The 16935-nt window shown below is 36.0% G+C and overlaps 1 protein-coding gene across 1 annotated transcript in view; it reads left to right on the forward strand.

The window, feature by feature from the left end:
- Cdc42bpa (CDC42 binding protein kinase alpha (DMPK-like)) overlaps positions 1 to 16935 on the forward strand; it is a gene marked incomplete at its 5' end in the record, with an annotated part of 272087 nt that overhangs the window by 52928 nt on the left and 202224 nt on the right. Inside the window, 1 exon segment of the mRNA XM_005374798.2 lies at positions 8596 to 8687. Coding sequence (XP_005374855.1) covers positions 8596 to 8687 — 92 coding nt within the window.

The following is a 16935-nucleotide window of genomic DNA, read 5'->3' on the forward strand; positions in this document are numbered from 1 at the left end:
ATCTCAAGTGCTTAGTAGAGTTAGGCCAATGAAAATAGGAGTGGTTTCTTTGTTTCCAACATAAGGAGACAACTTTTTACCAAGTTGTCCTATAGTTGGACTTAATCACATATAATCATTTTATATCTGGCCATCTTTTAATCTGTGATTGTTGGCTCTTGTGATAGGACCCTTACTCTTAATGGGGGTTCTACTACAGTCAGTAGAGAGGCTTTAGTGACATTCTTAGAAAAAATATGATTATGTCCAAGATCATGATGGGTGGAGTTTTTAGGCCACTCAGTTACCTTGTAATGGTAGGATAAACTATGAGCCACTGAACTTTTTTAAAGTAGTACCTTAGACCCAGAGACCTTATAACGTCTGTCTACTAGAAAAAATAGCAGAGCATGGGTGCCTTGGCTAGAGAGCTCTTCTGAGTGGGCACATAACAATATATTTTCTGTATATTGTAGGACTGTGACTTGGAAAAATTTAAAACATGCCAAGTTGTCAGAAAGCATTTGCCCAAAAGGATGAGAACTGTCTCTGAACCCTTGAGGAAGCACGGTCCAAAGTCAGTTGAAAGGCCTGGTCATGAGAATTTTTAAAGGCAAGAAGAAACTGCGAATGTGTACGAAAAGAACGAGCATCTTCCAAATCAGAGAAAGGAGAGGTTTATGGTAGAGATACTGCCAGGTGGATTGTCACTGTTGCCTCATTTACCAGTCTAAGGTCTTGTACCAATCTCCACTCTCTGTTGGGTTTTTGACCTCCCAAGATTAGAGTAATTCCCAGGCTGTTACAGGGTATAAGTAACCTTGCACCCTTAAATTGTCAGTTATAGGCAATAGTACGTTTTTAAACTTCAGGCCATGGAGGGTATTGTCTCTGGTGAGGAAGAATAGAAAGATCTGTGAGATGTATTTGCACTGATGCAGCTCTTATTGCTGTTTTTATTCTACCTTTAGTTGCCTATACATCAGGATTTATTTCTGTCTCCATGGTGGGGAGGTAATGTACGTGACCTAGGTACATATATGTTACAGTATTCAAGTAAGATAAGACTTCTCTCTTTAGCAAGGGAACTGTACTTTCAGGCATAATCAAAAAGAAATGGGAGAAGGGAAAGCCATCCCAGTTACAGGCTAAGGGTTGTGAGAAATAGTGAGTTATCTCCTCTTTAGTGACGCCTTTCACTGACATGATAGCTGGAAGGAAGGCCAGCTTTGAAAAGAGAGAGCAAGAGAGATGCGCCAATGTCCAGCAATAGGCTGGGTTTTCTTTTCCTCTGTAGTCATGATTACCTGGGTCTCCTCCATGAAAACGACTGTCCGGCCAGAGGGAGAAGGCAGGGAGTACACCAGGGCCCTTAGTCTTGCTAGGCCAGCTGGTAAGTTGGGTCTGATCCCTGAGACCTCCTTTTAGGGGCAGTTAGATTTCCATGGGTCACTTTGCAGTTGGGGCATACCTCAGGAGGCCTCTTGTCATGATGGTTCTTATCACAGTCCCTCCTAAGGTGGCCTGGCTTTCTGCAGTGGTAGCAAGTGAGATTAGTTGTTCAGTTCTTCTTGGAGTCCTGGGAATTAGATTTAGTCTATTCCTTTTAAGGCCTAACCCTTTCTCTCGGTCTCTTTGTTTACTCCCCCTGGCCTCTTCCTGGTTTTGAATATAAAATACTGAGGAAGCAATTCTCACTGAAGTATCGTGTAAGCTATCTGGAGCAAAAGTCATCTTTTAAAGCTTTTTTTTTAATATCTGAAGCTGACTGGGTAATAAACTTGTCTTTAAGAATAATCTGTCCTTTTACCAAATTAGGAGCCAGGGATGTATGTTTTATCAATGCCTCTTGTAAATGTTCTAAGGAGACAGAGGGATTTTCATCTTTCTCCTGATTTGAAGGTTTTAGTTTTTGTCCTTCTTAGACCTTTAAGAATACATGTCTGAAAATGCCTTTTATTCTAACCTTCCCGTCTGGTTGGTAGGCCAGTAGGGATTTTGGGCTGCAGTAGGAACCAGCTATTCCCCTGGCTGCCTGTCTTCTGGACTTCTAAAATTAACAATATGATATTCATCTCCAAATGTAATAGCAGCTTATAGTGCTGCTTGTATCATGAGAAGTCAATGTTTGATTTAAGAGTAACATTACATCTTTGTAGTCTACTTCATAGGTCTGCGTAAGTCCCCTAAAGACCTCAGTGTACTTATGAGGGTTGCCTGCAAACTTTCCCAGATCTTGTTTGATCTGTTTGAGGTCACTAAGAGAGAAAGATACATTGATATGGGTAGGGCCAAATTCTTCACCTCCCCTCTTATAAAGGATACTGTCCTTGAGGAGCTTGAACAAAATCAAATAGGGATTGATATAGCCCAGTAGAGGCTTTAATTAAGTTTGGCTTGAAAGCCTTGCCATAGAGTCTGGAGGGGAAGGAGGGGAAGCTCAGGCTTAGTGATAGTGGATGAGGCTTAGATTAAGGTTGCCTCAGAAAACTCACGCTCAGGGTCCAAAGAGCAAAGGAGGGGGAACTTCAGCCTCAGTGACAGTAGATGCATTCAGTTGTGCCTTGAGGGCCAGAGGTGTCTGGTTTTCCTATGGTTTATATTTATATTTTGAACATGCGGAAAAATATGTGTTCCTTTTAATCCTGACTTGGTTTCTGTGTGCCCCCAAGGCCTCTCCTGAGGTGACTTGCCCCAGAGCATGTGGCTGCTGTCTGGACTATGACTAGATGATAGGCTGGGGTGGACTGGCCGCCCTTACCAGCTTGTGACCCTACATTCTTTGGAAACTCACACTCCTGACTCCAGCATGTGTTTATAAAAGCACAATCTACAATTGATTCTAGCTATAACAGTCATGTTTAAAGAAGGAAGCATAGCTAGGAAAATTAAACCAGTAATCAAGAGACGTGAACAATCACTTTCCAATTCTTTGAAAGCAAATGGAAAGAAAAATCAAAGGGCAAATTGGAAGTGGGTTGAGCATTTCCTAACCTGTAAAAGAGATCACCTCCAGAGGTAAATAGAGGCAAGTAAGAGTCCTGGCTCAGAAAAAAGTCCTGGGCCGCAGAGCAGAGAAGTCCCTAAGACATTTGTGCTGGCTTCCTAATCACCTAAGCAATCTTCTTTAGCAATACACTTATGAAGCTCACAGGTTAAAACCTATACCCGATGTTCAGCAACCACAACCTCCACATTAGCAAAAGTACTTCCCTTTTCTACATGTAGAAGTGATGAGAACTAGGCCTAAGAGGGAAGAGAGACATCCAGGAGGTTGGCAATGAATGTGTTTTGGTTCCTTAAATATTGTGCTTAGGAAATAGCTCCTTTTGGTCTGATCTAGAAGTAAGTTCTTTCCATGGGGTGTCAGGTTCAGTTTCCCATGCCCGGGAGTCTGTTGCCCAGAACACTTAAGGAGGGACATAGTTTTCATGTGTGTTTTGGACATGCAAAATTCTAATGTGTCATCTGACCCAGAGGCAGGATATGTGTTCCTCATCTAAGATGACTTCTCTGTCTTCAGCATTAGCAAATACTTATTTTCTATGGGCTCACTTTAAAGTGTTCTTAGTTGTTGGATAGGAGGGAAAGAGTAAGACAGTTCAGGGTTCCTCCCTTCATAATATATAGAAAAAGTATACCTCTAAAAAAGAAAAATGCAAAGTGACAGGAAAAGATCAGAAATGAGACGAGAAAAAGGGAGTCTTTTCTTCTTGCACTCATGGTGCGTTATGGAGACAGTTTGCTCATGAGTTGTCACCTTCAGCCTAGAAAGGTCAGTGGGGAATCTCAAGATCTAAGATTGGCTCCTCACCAGCAGAAGATCATACCTAAAAGGAAACTGAGGCAGAACAGGCTCAACATTTTCCTCTAGAGTGTAAGAGAAGGATGAGGCCAGACAGTCCCAGTGAAACATGTTCTCCACATCATAAGAACTGTTGATGGTCTATAGCCTTTTAACTGGCAGTTGAAGTGCCATGATTTATTAATAGGCATTGTTGTAGTCAGGATTTACAAGGACTTAATAGAGGACACATAATTCATAGAATTATTTTATAATAATCACCCAAAGAGTCAGATGTGAAGAAATACAGGAGATCTGTCCACATACTAGAGACCTGAAGAATCCAGCTGAGGGCCTAGATCCCATGGCCATGTCCTGCATGAGTCCAGCTGAAGGCCTAGAGCCCATGGCAATGCCCCCAACAAATCCAGGAGCCCATGACTATGCAAGTCTGTACCAAGGATCTGTACTGGGAAGGCCTCAAGGTCAGTGGTGGAAGCTAGAAGGACTGCACCAGTGAGATGAAGGATCTGTGCCAGCAGGCTGAGGAATCTGTACTGGAGCCAGGAAGCAATGCTCAGAGTAAGGACTAGCGCTCCCCTAAAGTGAACCACGGCCATCCTCAGTGACAGCGAGGTCCTTCACTCCTCTGATGCTGAGAACATCTAAGTTCATATCAGGAAAGCTAGCATGACAAGCTCTCCAGGAGAATCAACAGCACCACCTCTTGCTCTCCAGTTCTCTTTTTATGTTGTTGGCAACAATCCTCAGGTGGGTCTTCCATACCCAGCACCATGCTGATTCAGTTTAGCTGGGTGTTACAAATTGACTACCAGTTGTCAGTCCACCACAGGCATGTATATTTCCTAAGTATAAACTAGATTTTATAAAAAGACCCATTTTTTAGCATTTTATAATTTACATTACTTTTCCCTAGTGCTGTTGTCTAAGATAAGACAACAAATCTCAACAGTCAAAACAAGTCAAACAGGTTAAGCAAACATTTCCTTCTAATTATCTCAGTGGGACCTCCGAATGATATAGGGGAAATAAATGTAACTCTCAACCTGCCAGATGTCAGATACTCCAAGTTTGTGTTCCCCAAAATCAAAGAATGAATTCTAAGGAAAAACAGGTTAAGAGTAGGAAAACTTTATTGAGAGAGAGAGCTCCTGACAGAAAGGGGGTGGGACAACCCAAAAGAGACTTGACAACAAGCTCACTTCTCTTAGGAAATTTTATAGAGCAAACTCACAAGGTACAGTGTAGTCAAATGTAGGTACAATGTGAGTCAAAACTGTGATCAACCAATAAGATTAGAAGTGTAGCTGCGTAGGTAATATTGATCTAATGGGGAAGCAGGTCATATAGCAAGTGAACATGGAAAGAACAAAGACTTTTTTAGGAAAGAATGGATCAGAGGGTCTTGGTTACCTACCAAGGTGACTGATGTCTATTTAGACTTTATTAGACCAAGTAATATCATTTTTCTTACCCCTGGGGAGGTACATAGGCCTGATCATTCCATCTTGAGGCCTGGTCTCTTAACGGATGTGCCTCTGGCCACAGTTGTAGTGTGTTTTCATTCTCCACATTGACTCCCCCAAGGCCTAGCCCTGTCTGACTGCCTATAATATTTCTACCTAACTTAGCTGTCCATAATAATAGTGATGCTTTGTTCATTCTCAGCATATCACACCTGGAAGCATATAATGTTATTTTGTTCATTACTGTGATGTGCTTGTCATAGTAGCCATTTCTTTTGGCAATCTTGGTGTTTTTGGTGAAGAATGGTGATTAGAAATCAATATCTAGATGCTATATGTTCTCATTATTGCTGGAGATACTTGTATGTTACTGCTTCAGAGCCTTCAATATGTGTATTATGGTGTACCTTTGTGTGTGTGTGTGTGTGTGTGTGTGTGTGTGTGTGTGTGTGGCTCAGGCTGGTCTTGTATGCCTGGGCTCAAGTGATCTTCCTGCTTCATCCTCCCTAGTAGCTAGGATGATAGGCTTGTGCTAGTGTGTGGGAGGCTGAGGCAGGAGGATCACAAGTTAGAGATGAGAACTTTAAGTTTAAAGGGGCTGGGATTATATTTCAGTGGTAGAGCACTTGCCAACATTTATAAGGTCCTGGGTTCAAAAGAAGAAGAGGAAAGAAGAGAAGGGAGAAGGGGAGGATCAAGACAACAAAAACCAAAGCAATGCAGTTTCAGCTGTGTATTCAACAACAACAAAAAATACCCGCATTACCACCAAATAAAGTTTGTCTCAAGATATAAAAAGTTCAATTTCTAGTGTCTGCTGAAGTAATATTCCATGTTAAGAGAATGAAAAACCAAGTCTCCATAGAGATTATAGTTAGTTAATAGTCCTACCAGTTATACAGTGCAATACCTATTATTCACATTCTTGCCAATGTTTGATGATTTTACATTTTTAAATTTTGGCACATTTGACCGGTAAGTAATGAAAACTCCTGTAAAGTTAATGTGCATTTCTGTGATTTCTTGTAATGTGAGCAACATTGTTTGTTTGCTAGCAGTTTACGTTCAGTTACAATGTAAGTTTTAAATGCAGTATCAAGCGTCATTTGTTTACTTGAAGACAAGCAAACAAGACTGTAAAACTTCTGAAGAAATTCATAATGTAAGGAACTCATTTTTGAATGTCTGAAAGTAAAATAGTTTTACCATGTCAAAGAACAAGAGTTAAAAGAAAGAATTTTTATTGTACAAGTTTCTAGGGGGAAGAATAGACAGGGTTATTATTTTTGTTACTAATATATGCTCTCACAAAGTTATACAGCTGGCAAACTGTTTAATCCTAATTACAAATGATTTTATAATACTCATTTGGTTATGTTTTTGGGGTATGTGCAGCCATGTAAAAGGATGATATGAAGTATATCAAATAATAATATAAATTAAATTTTAGTTACTGTGGTTAAAATAATAGTTTCTTTGCTGTTTTGCAATGGTGCTTCAGAGAATTGAAATATCTAGATTTCTGACCTTACAGATTAAATGGGATGTTACTCAGATGAAGGTATATCAACAATTAAACTTTAAGAACTGAACTGGATTGCAAATAACTAGGGTCAGAAAGTCATGTTTTTGATGGTGGTATAGAATCTGGGGAATGGAGGGACAGTATTTCCATATTACTGTACTATTTCTTGTGGGTTTTCATGTATCTTACCCACTTTTTTTTCATAAACTTTTCTTAAACCAGTGTAATTTGTTTCCTCCTGGGACTCTATTACACAGTAGCCACATTCTACTGTGTTTTTTGCATTCATTTGATTTATACCTATGATGCTTTGGTCATTTTATTAAAAATGCTCAGTTCCTGACTACTTCATATACTCCTTTTTCACAGTGTGAGATCTTTCTTACCCTCAAACTTGATCTCTTTGATTAGTGTATGAATTGTAGATAGAGATCCAGTCTCTTTCCTTTCCTTACAGTCTAAAACAAAAATCCAGAACTCTGTAGTGGACTGGGCTAAAGAATGTAGAACACCTGTTTTCTAAGTTATTTAGGGCTAAATATATTCAGACCAAAACAAACTTAAGGCCTGCTGTGTATTTCACTCTCCTAATGCTTAGGTGTATGTCACACTCTGGCTTCATGGAAGGAAGAAAAGAGAGCTTTCCTCACATGTAGTAACCTTTGAATTATATCAGCTCCTTTTTGTTCAGAATATAGAAGGACATGAGTAGAGGAAAGTTTCAAACTTCTCTTATAGGCAGTGTTGACTTATTCATTAAAATATCAATTTTTAAATATATTAATTGGATTGCAACTGAGTTCCTTGCCTGACATTTAAGGCCTTTTTGATCTCTTTTTTTTTCTTGAAATTTTATAACAGTGGAGTATCATGATCTTATAACTGTACATATTTCAGTGACTACTTCCTAAGAATAAAAACATCTTAGATATCTCCACAGTACAATTACCATTTTAATATTGAACTTTAACCAGTGTCTCCATAATATCCTTCACAGCAGTTTCACACCAAATTCTTTTTTGCTTCTCTCCATTTGCTTATGTTACTGCCTGTGCCCAGAATGTCTATAGTGTCAAACCCAGACAGCAGAGCAAAATTGTACTCAGTTCTCAAGGTAGTATTCATTTGTTAATCTTCTTTCTAAGGAGTTAGTTTCTGTTTGGTCCTGAAGCACTTTATATTACCTCTGTTAGAAATCTTGTCAAATTATTAGATTGTGTGGGTGCTCATACCTACTGGTTTATCTTTAAGACAGAGATTATTGAAGGGAGGTACTGTATTGTAATCATCTTTCTGGTTTTTAAACTCAGTAATTGTCATCATGCTTTGTATAGTGCAGACTCTTACATAGGTCTCTTAATAGATAAGTAAATAAATTTACGGAATGAGCTTGAAAGAAATATTAATTTACTGGGCAGAAAATGTTGAAAGTCTCTCTGGTGCCATGAAATATGCTTTCTAACTTTTTGGACTTTTGTGGTCTAGTTTGATAGAATACATAGAATTTTTAATATGAGAGTAAACTGGTATCATTTCTACATACAGTACTTGCTGCTTTGCATTATTTTTACTTTATTTGGTGTTTGAAAATGTTTCTCACTAAAAATGTAATTCATTCATGAGAAATAAGAGAACTGTATTGTTTTTAGGGAAATTAAGTCAGTTTATTCTCATGCAGTTTGATGAGATTTTAGAATACTTTGACTTAGTTCTTAATAAAAATTCAAATTAGAATTAAGAATAATGTTCCATATCTGTTGCATATCTGACTAATATCACATTTCATTAAGAAAGTAATTGATGTTGCTCTTCTGTTTCAGCTAAACCATTTACTTCGAAAGTGAAACAAATGCGATTACATAGAGAAGACTTTGAAATATTAAAGGTGATTGGTCGAGGTGCATTTGGGGAGGTAAGAGATTAAGATTTTATGGATGTTTACTAACTGTTTTGTAAGGTGTTTAACATATCATAGTTGTGAGAGAATTTAACAAAAGTATTTATTTGTGGTTTTAATTGATATGGTTGATCAGAAAATATCCTAGTTTTGTATGAAATCCTATCTGTATGGCACTGTTTTCTAAAATGTTCATATTTTAATGTGTACTTCAAATGCTAATATAAATATAAGTAATTTTCAGGACTTTCTTTTGTTCCTTCTGTCTGTGTGCCAACTATCTTAAATTACTCTAGTTGATAAGAAATCTTGATGTCTTGTAGTGTATAAACTGTGACTCCAGTCCACGCCTGACTTCTCCCATCACATTTTAGAATCAGTTTTTCAGGTTCTAAACACATACACACACACACACACACACACACATACAACCTCCGCTGAAATTTGGATTAAGATTGTATTGAAATTAAAGATCAATTTGCAGATCATTGAAATCTTAATATTGAGGCAGCTAATCCATGGACACAGTATATTCTTCGACTTTTAATGTTTATCTTAAAGTTTTATAGTTTTCATTCAATATGAGGATTTCCATATCTTTCAGAAGATTTGCTCCTAGATATGTGATATTCTTGATGTTAGTATAATTAGAATGGTTTATTGAATTTATTTTCTAATTATTGAAAGCATAATTATAATTAATTGAATTTTATTTGTTGACTTCATACCTAGTGGTCAGGTTACTTATAGTTTTAAAATCATGAACTGTGTTGAATTTTAATAAATGGTTTTATATGCATTTTTAAAGATTCTTGGTTAAATGTGTTGAATTATACTGATTTCTTTTCAAATGTTTAACTTTGCAGTCCTAAAATAATCCCAGTATGGTTATCGTGTATTCTCCTTTTTTATGTATCACTGAGTTTGGTGTGCTAGTTATCTTTTTTTTTTCCTTCCTTCCTTAAAGGATCTTTTTTTCGTAAAGGATATTTCTTGAGAGAAATTGGCCTGTAATGTTCCTACAGAAGTAGAATCAGGTTTCAGTATCTTAGTTATACTGGTCTCATAAGAAATGAGGGGACTGTTTCCTTTTTAACTGTGTTTTAGAAGTTTGTGAAGATTGTTAATGATTCCTTACATGCCTATAAGATTTCACTGGTGAAGCTTTCTTGGGCTGGAGGATTCTAGTGAGAAAGTCTTAAATAATATATTTATTTTTTTAAGAAAAATAAGATCACTTTGATTTTCTATTTATGTATTAGTTTTGTTATGTTTGTCCATATCATCTAATTTTTAAGACTTACTACTATATTGATTATTTGTTGATTCAAGTGACCATTCACTGATGTCTCATTTTTTTTACTTGTCTTGCTAGAGATTTATCAGTTTTATTTTTATTTCAGTGAATTAACTTTCAGCCTTTTGGGTTTTGCCATTACAGATTAGTTTTCTGTTTCATTAATTTCTGCTTTTAAATATTTTCTTTTCTCTTGGGTTTTAACTTGCTATTCTTTTTAATTTATTCAAATAAATACTTAAAACATTCATTTCTAGCCTTTCTTTTTATTTTTTTATTTTTTGGTACTGGGAATTGAACTCAGGATCTTGGGCTTGCCAGGCAGGCGCTTATGCCACTGAGCTTTATCTTCAGCTCTAGCTTTTCTTTTAAGAAATGCATTAAAAGCCAGGCATAGTGGTACAGGTCTGCACAGTATTCTGGAAGGCTGAGGCAGGAGGATTGCAAGTTCTAGCCCAGCTTGGGCAGTTTTGCAAGATACTATATCAAAATACAGATGGATGGATGGGTGGGTGGGTGGATGGATGGATGGATGGATGGATAGATGATAGATAGATAGATAGATAGATAGATAGATAGATAGATGGGATGCAGCTCCATTGAAAGGCCCTGGTTCAATCCCTAGTACCCCCCAGAAAAAGTTTATTTAAAGCTTTAAATTTTATCTTTCCTTTAAGGAGCTTTGATTACAGCTGACACATTCTGATACCTCATATTTTCATTACTGTTTTGCTCAATATGTTGTGTGATTTCTTATCTGGCGTTATATTTTCAATGTGATTTGTTTTGGGTCTATGAGTTTAGAAGTTTCTCAAACCCTCTCGTACCCTGGTATGAGTATCCTTGGCATTTTATTTTATTTTATTCTATTTTATTTTATTTTATTTTATTTTATTTTATTTTATTTTAATTTGAGATAGGTCCTTACTAAGTTACCTAAAATGCCCTCAAACTTGGAATCTTACTGCTTTGGTCCCCCGTAGGTGAGATTGTAAACATTTGGAGGACTTCCTAGTTATATTTCTGTCATTGACTTACAATATCAAAGTAGTCCGAGGTTGTACACTGGGTGATTGCATTCCCTTGAAATTTGCTGTGTACTATAAATATCAGTTAGGCCAAGTTCATTAATCTTCCTTAATTTTTCCACTTTCTTTATGTTTTCTTGACTTGTCATTTCCTGAGAGAGAGTTTGTTTCCTTTTATTTCTTTCAGTTTTGCTGATAAAAAATGCAGACTTTATGTATTATATCTTCCTGGTGATTATTTTCTTGTTATGGAATGCCAATCTGTGTAATACTTTGACCTAAATTTTCCTTAATTTGACATTCATAGAGCTATTCTCACTTTTTATTAATATTTGCACTAAATATCTTACTCCATTGCTTTAGCTTAAACTTTTGATAACCTTATGGTATGTCTACTGTTAAGTGCAATAGTTAGGTTTTGATTTTCAATCCATTTTGAAAATCTGATTATCTTTTAATTGGCATGTATTTAGTCAGTTGACATTTATCTTGCCCATTCTATATTATTTTTCTCTCATTTTCTTTTTCTTGGAGTAATACAGTATTTTAACACCCAAGATTTATTAGTTTTACTTTGCTTACTTTGGTCCCCAGAGATTTATTAGTTTTACTTTGTTTACTTTGGTCCCCAGAGATCGCTGCATGTATTCTTGGTAAATTTGAGTGTTGCCAATTCCCACTTATTCAATTGTACATTTTGTTGGGGTCATTATTGTGATGTGTCTTTAATTCAATGTATGTTTGAAGCCCCCAAAGATATGATTATACTATACCTGTTCATTTAGATTTATCTGTGTATTTCCTCTTGCTTGTTATATTCACATGCTTTTTTACACTCATATGCTTTACTTTGGGATCATTTTCCTTTTCACTTAAAAGCTCTCTTCGGGGCTGGTGATGTACCTCAGTGGCAGAGTGCTGGCATAGTGGTCACAAAGCACTGAGCTCCATACCCAGACAGGCATTTGTATGTTAAAAACTAACTGATGGTTGGCAACCCTTAAATGTATGTGCTGGAAGGTGTTAGTCACTAGACAGACCAGGGCAGGATTCAGGATTAGAGGGCTGGGAATTTCAGTCTCACCTCTCAAGCTCAATGGAAGGGAGAGGGTCAGAAGATTAAACTGATCATCAGTGGCCAGTGATTTAATCAGTCCTGCTTACCTAATGCAGTTTCCTTGAAAGCCCAAAAGGAGAGAGCTTGGAGAACTTCCAGATAGTTGTACACAGGAAGGGACTGGAGGATTGTGTCTTGGGGAGAGAGGAGAAGCTCCATACTCTTTTGTAGTATCTTTGCCATGTGGATGTCCTTTGTTTCAGCACCCTTTGTCAGAAAGGATATTTTCCGTTATTGAATTATGTTAGCAAGCACTTTGGCAAAAAGTATCAGTTGTCTCTAGCAATGTGGATCTACTTGGTGTGCTGCCTACTCTATATTTTTGTGTCTTTAGCCCGGTACTACATTGTCTTGATTGCTGTAGTTTTTACTATATTGAAATTATGCAATGAATGAAGTTTATGTCCTCCCATAGTTTTTAAAAGGTTTATTAAATAGCTTTTGCTTTTTAGAATGAGATTGTTAATTTCTACAAGAGCCTCTTGGCATTATACTATAATTGAGTTTGCATTGAATTTATAGATAAATTTTGGGAATGCTGACATCTTAATGATGTTGAGTCTACTTGATATCCATGAACAAGGTATTTCTCTTTGTTTTTTAAGGTATCATTTAATTTTACTCAATGTCTTAGTTTCAGTGTGTAGGTTTTTTTCATATTTTGTTAACATTATTTCTAAGTATGTGAGTTTTTGACATGGTGTTAAATGACATTAAACATTTTTATATTCAAGTAGTTTCTTGCCAATATGTAGATATAATTGATTTTTTTGTATCTGAATTTATTTCTTGAGGTTCTTATAGTTTATTATTTTTAATTGTTTTGAAATAGTTTTGGTTGTGCATACTTTTTGTGTAAACATTATTTTTTTAGATGAGAAATTATTTTATCACATTTAGAATCAAAATATCCCTTAAAATATTTACATTTTACAGTAAAAATGATAGCAAAACAAAAGATCATGTAACATTTATATTATTTGAGAAAAGATAGTTTCACTTTCTTGCCTTCATACCTTTCATTTTTTTTGTCAAGCTTGTTCTCTAATATAATGTTGAATAAATGTTAAAAGGGTAGATATGCTCACCTTACTCCCGAATTTACAGATTCAGAATTTCACTGTTAAGCATGACACTAATTACAGATATTTGATAGATGTCCTTTATCTGATTGAAGAAATTATGTTCTATTACTAGTTCATTGAGAGTTTTAAATTTTAATCATTAATTAATGCTAAATTTTGTCATAGTTTTTCTGCATCTACTAAAATAATCATATATAGATTTTCTCCCTTATTCACTTAACATGATGGATTACTTTGGCTTTTAAAGAAGATTTTGTATTTCAGCGCAGTTTTAGGCTAACAGCAAAATCGAACAGAAGGTTGTTTAGTGACGTATATCTTGTTTCTCAGATTTTGACAGTTATGCATAATGCTTCTATCAGCATCCATGTGCAGGTTTCTATGTAGATACGTTTTCAGTTTATTTGAATAAATACAAGGAGCATGATTGCTAGATTGTGTATTTAAGTTTTATAAGAAAATGCCAAAGTGTCTGTATCATTTTGCATTTCTGCCAGCAACAAATAAGAATTCTATAGCTCCACATCCTTATTTGCATTTGATCTTGTTAATGTTTTGGCTTTTGGCTATTCAAATAGGTATGTAGCAATACTTTGTTAATTTGCAATTCCTTAATTGTGATATAGAGAATTGTTTCATATACTTATTTGCTATTTGTATATCTTTGGTGAGAAGTCTGTCCAAATTTTTCCCCCACTTTAAAACCAGGTTTTAAGTTTTCTTTTTGAGTTTTAGCAGTTCTTTGTACATCTTATACAACAGTTCTTAATCAGACAGTTTCTCATTTTCTTAAGAATGGCATTCACAGAGTAGAGGTTTTTAATTAGCTTTTTTTTTTTTGAGATTTTTTAATTTGGGTGAAGTCTAGCGTATTAATTACTTCTTTCATGGGTTGTGCTTTTGGTGGTGCTGTATTGATTTTTCAAATATTAAATCAAATTTTTGGGACAAAACTCCATTTGATTGTGGTTCACCATCCTTCCAAGTTTTGTTCCATTCAATTTATTAATATTATCGCTAATCAATTTTACATTATTCATGGGAATGTTGGCCTGTAATTTTGTTTATATGTTTGTGAAGTTGTGATATTAGGGCTGTGATGTACTTAAAGTAATGAATTAGGGAGTGTTGGCTTTTTTTTCCTCTTAAATGTTTGATAGAATTTAGCAGTGAAACTATCTGGACTTCAGTATATCTTCATGGGGCATTTAATCCTCATAATTTGATCTTTTGATGGTTATAGAGCTATTCAGATTTTGTTTTTCATGGAACTTGTTACATTTAATTTGAGTTTATAAGATGTAAAGCTCTTCATAACATGCTTTTTTATTCTTTTGATATCTAGAACTTGAAGAGGTGTTGTTGCTGTTATTCATAGTGTATTTTTTATTTCCTTTGTTGGAAATCAAGTTGGAAGTTTTTTGGTGTTATTATCAAACAAAGCTACTTTTGGTTTATATATTTTTGTGTCTTTCTTTTTCAATTTTTGTTTTTATCTTCTTCAATTTCTGTTTGCATCTTTCTTTCCTCGTACATTCTTTGGATTTAATTTGCTCATTTGTTTTTTAGCTGTTCAAGGTAGTAACTTAGACTTTGATTCATTTCCATTTAATTATAAGCATAAAAGCTCTAAGTTTCCCTCTGAGCAGTGTTTAGAATATCCCAAAGATTTTGCTGTGTGGTGTTTTTATTATCATTGAGTCACAATGCTGTTTAATTTCCACAGATGAAGTGACAAATGCTTATAATCCTAGCTATTCGGGAGGCTGAGAGACAGAGAGGGTACAAGTTTGAGGTCAGTGTGGGCAATGAATTCAGCCCTTCCTTCTCTCAAAATAAAATTTAAAAGGCTGGATTGTAGCTCAGTGATATAAAACTTGCCTAGCATGTACAGGGTCCTGGGTTTAATGTCCAGTACTGCAAAATAAACAAAAGCATTTTAATTTTCTGATTCATGAGTTATTAGATTTGTAATTTACTTTTTAAAAAAATTTGAGCTGTTTTTGTTTTTGATCTCTTTTTTTATGGTCAGATGACATACTGATTTTTCAATAATTCCAAATTTTTTTTATGGTCAGCCCCACTCTTGAGAGAACTAACAAACTCTATGAAGCCAGCATTAATCCTTTCCAAGGGTGGTACCCTTAATCACCTGACGACCTCTCACTAGGCCCTATGTTTTAAAGGCTTTACAACTATTTAAGATCACTGTACTGAGAATCACCCTTGGTGGACACACTGAAACCCATGTCCAAACCACACAATGGGGGGTTAGAGTAGGGTCTTCAGCCAAATGGAAATCATAGAGGCCACCGAATCACAGGCCTTTCTTTGTCCAGAAATTTTAGGTTCCAGAGGGAAAGCCGTCATACAACTATCTCCACACTATACAATAGCTAAGCAGGTCTTCAACAGACATCTCTATGTTGGTATTCCCATTGGTAAATGCAAATTTGTTCAGTTATGGTTTTCATGACCCCAAAATGCTCAGGAAGAGCATTCATTGATGATATCTTGTTGGATAAGACATTTTGGCTTTGGTTCTCAAGATACCAATTTGTCTTTTAGGCAACTACCTCTCTGAGACACTTTGGATCTGTCTACCAAAGTCTCAGACAGCTCATTCACATAGCTTATGTTGGTGTTGTAGAGGCTGAACAGTTTATCTGCAAGGGTGCGGGTAGGGTCTGGTTGGAGTATTAGTCAGCACCATCAGCAGAAACAGTGTTCAGGGTCACCCTTGGGACCTGGATTTTCTGAAATCTGACACACTGAATAATTTTCATGGAATTTCTGACATGCTTGTTTATATCTCATTAGATCTGCTGAAAACAGCTGGAAGAGCTTGATTAAAATATAAATTCATCTGTTCAAAGATATTCATAAGAGTTATGAAATCACTAAAGACTCAAAGAGCTAAGAGTTGCAGAATTAAGTCTGTTGAGAGCTGAATCCCAGTGTTTAAAGAGCTGAACCCCAATGTTCAGCTCTCCCTTTCTCTTGGAGGCATTTGCCATTACCTAGGCAGCGGCAGAGAAGCTAAAGAGAATGTTCCGAAGGTTTTATAGGCAGAAAAACAAAAATTGGAATTCAGGATTCAGTAAAGAGGAAGGCTGTGTTAAATATCTGAGGTATTCATTTGGGACCCTTGCAGGGCTATTTTTGTTCTGTGTGCGTAATGGCAAATGGAAATGGGCCAGTCCTCACAAGACTAAAACTCAGTTCTAATCAGATCAATTTCAGATTGGATTAAGGTGATTTCCCTAGAAATGAAAATTACAGTGATTTAAATTAAAATGTGACAGCTTTCTTAGCTATAGTAAGCTAGAGAGGATTAGTGGACTGGAAAATAGATGAATAGAAAATATCTAGGCTAAAGCTGGATGGATGAGAAAAAGAATGGAAAAATTAAATAAATTCACTAACATTAGGCATAACGAAAAATTAACACGAAAGTATTTATAGTTCTAGAAGAGAGATGAAAGGAGAATGTTACAGAAATAGTATTTGAAGGGATAATGACTGAGAAGTTTTCAAAGACAATTAGAGACAAATTCATACATAGATTTATGAGGTTCTATTTCTCTGTGACAGGATAAATATGAAAATTACATTCAGGCACTAGCAAAACTTCTTAAAACTGCTGTAAGTGGGGCTGAGTGTGTAGCTCAGTGGTAGAGCATGTGGTTATACACATGAGAACTTGGGTTCAACTGCCAGCGTATGAACAGTTCCC

The sequence above is a fragment of the Chinchilla lanigera genome, unplaced genomic scaffold (assembly GCF_000276665.1).
Source record: "Chinchilla lanigera isolate Chin_1 unplaced genomic scaffold, ChiLan1.0 scaffold00005, whole genome shotgun sequence".
Taxonomy (NCBI): domain Eukaryota; kingdom Metazoa; phylum Chordata; class Mammalia; order Rodentia; family Chinchillidae; genus Chinchilla; species Chinchilla lanigera.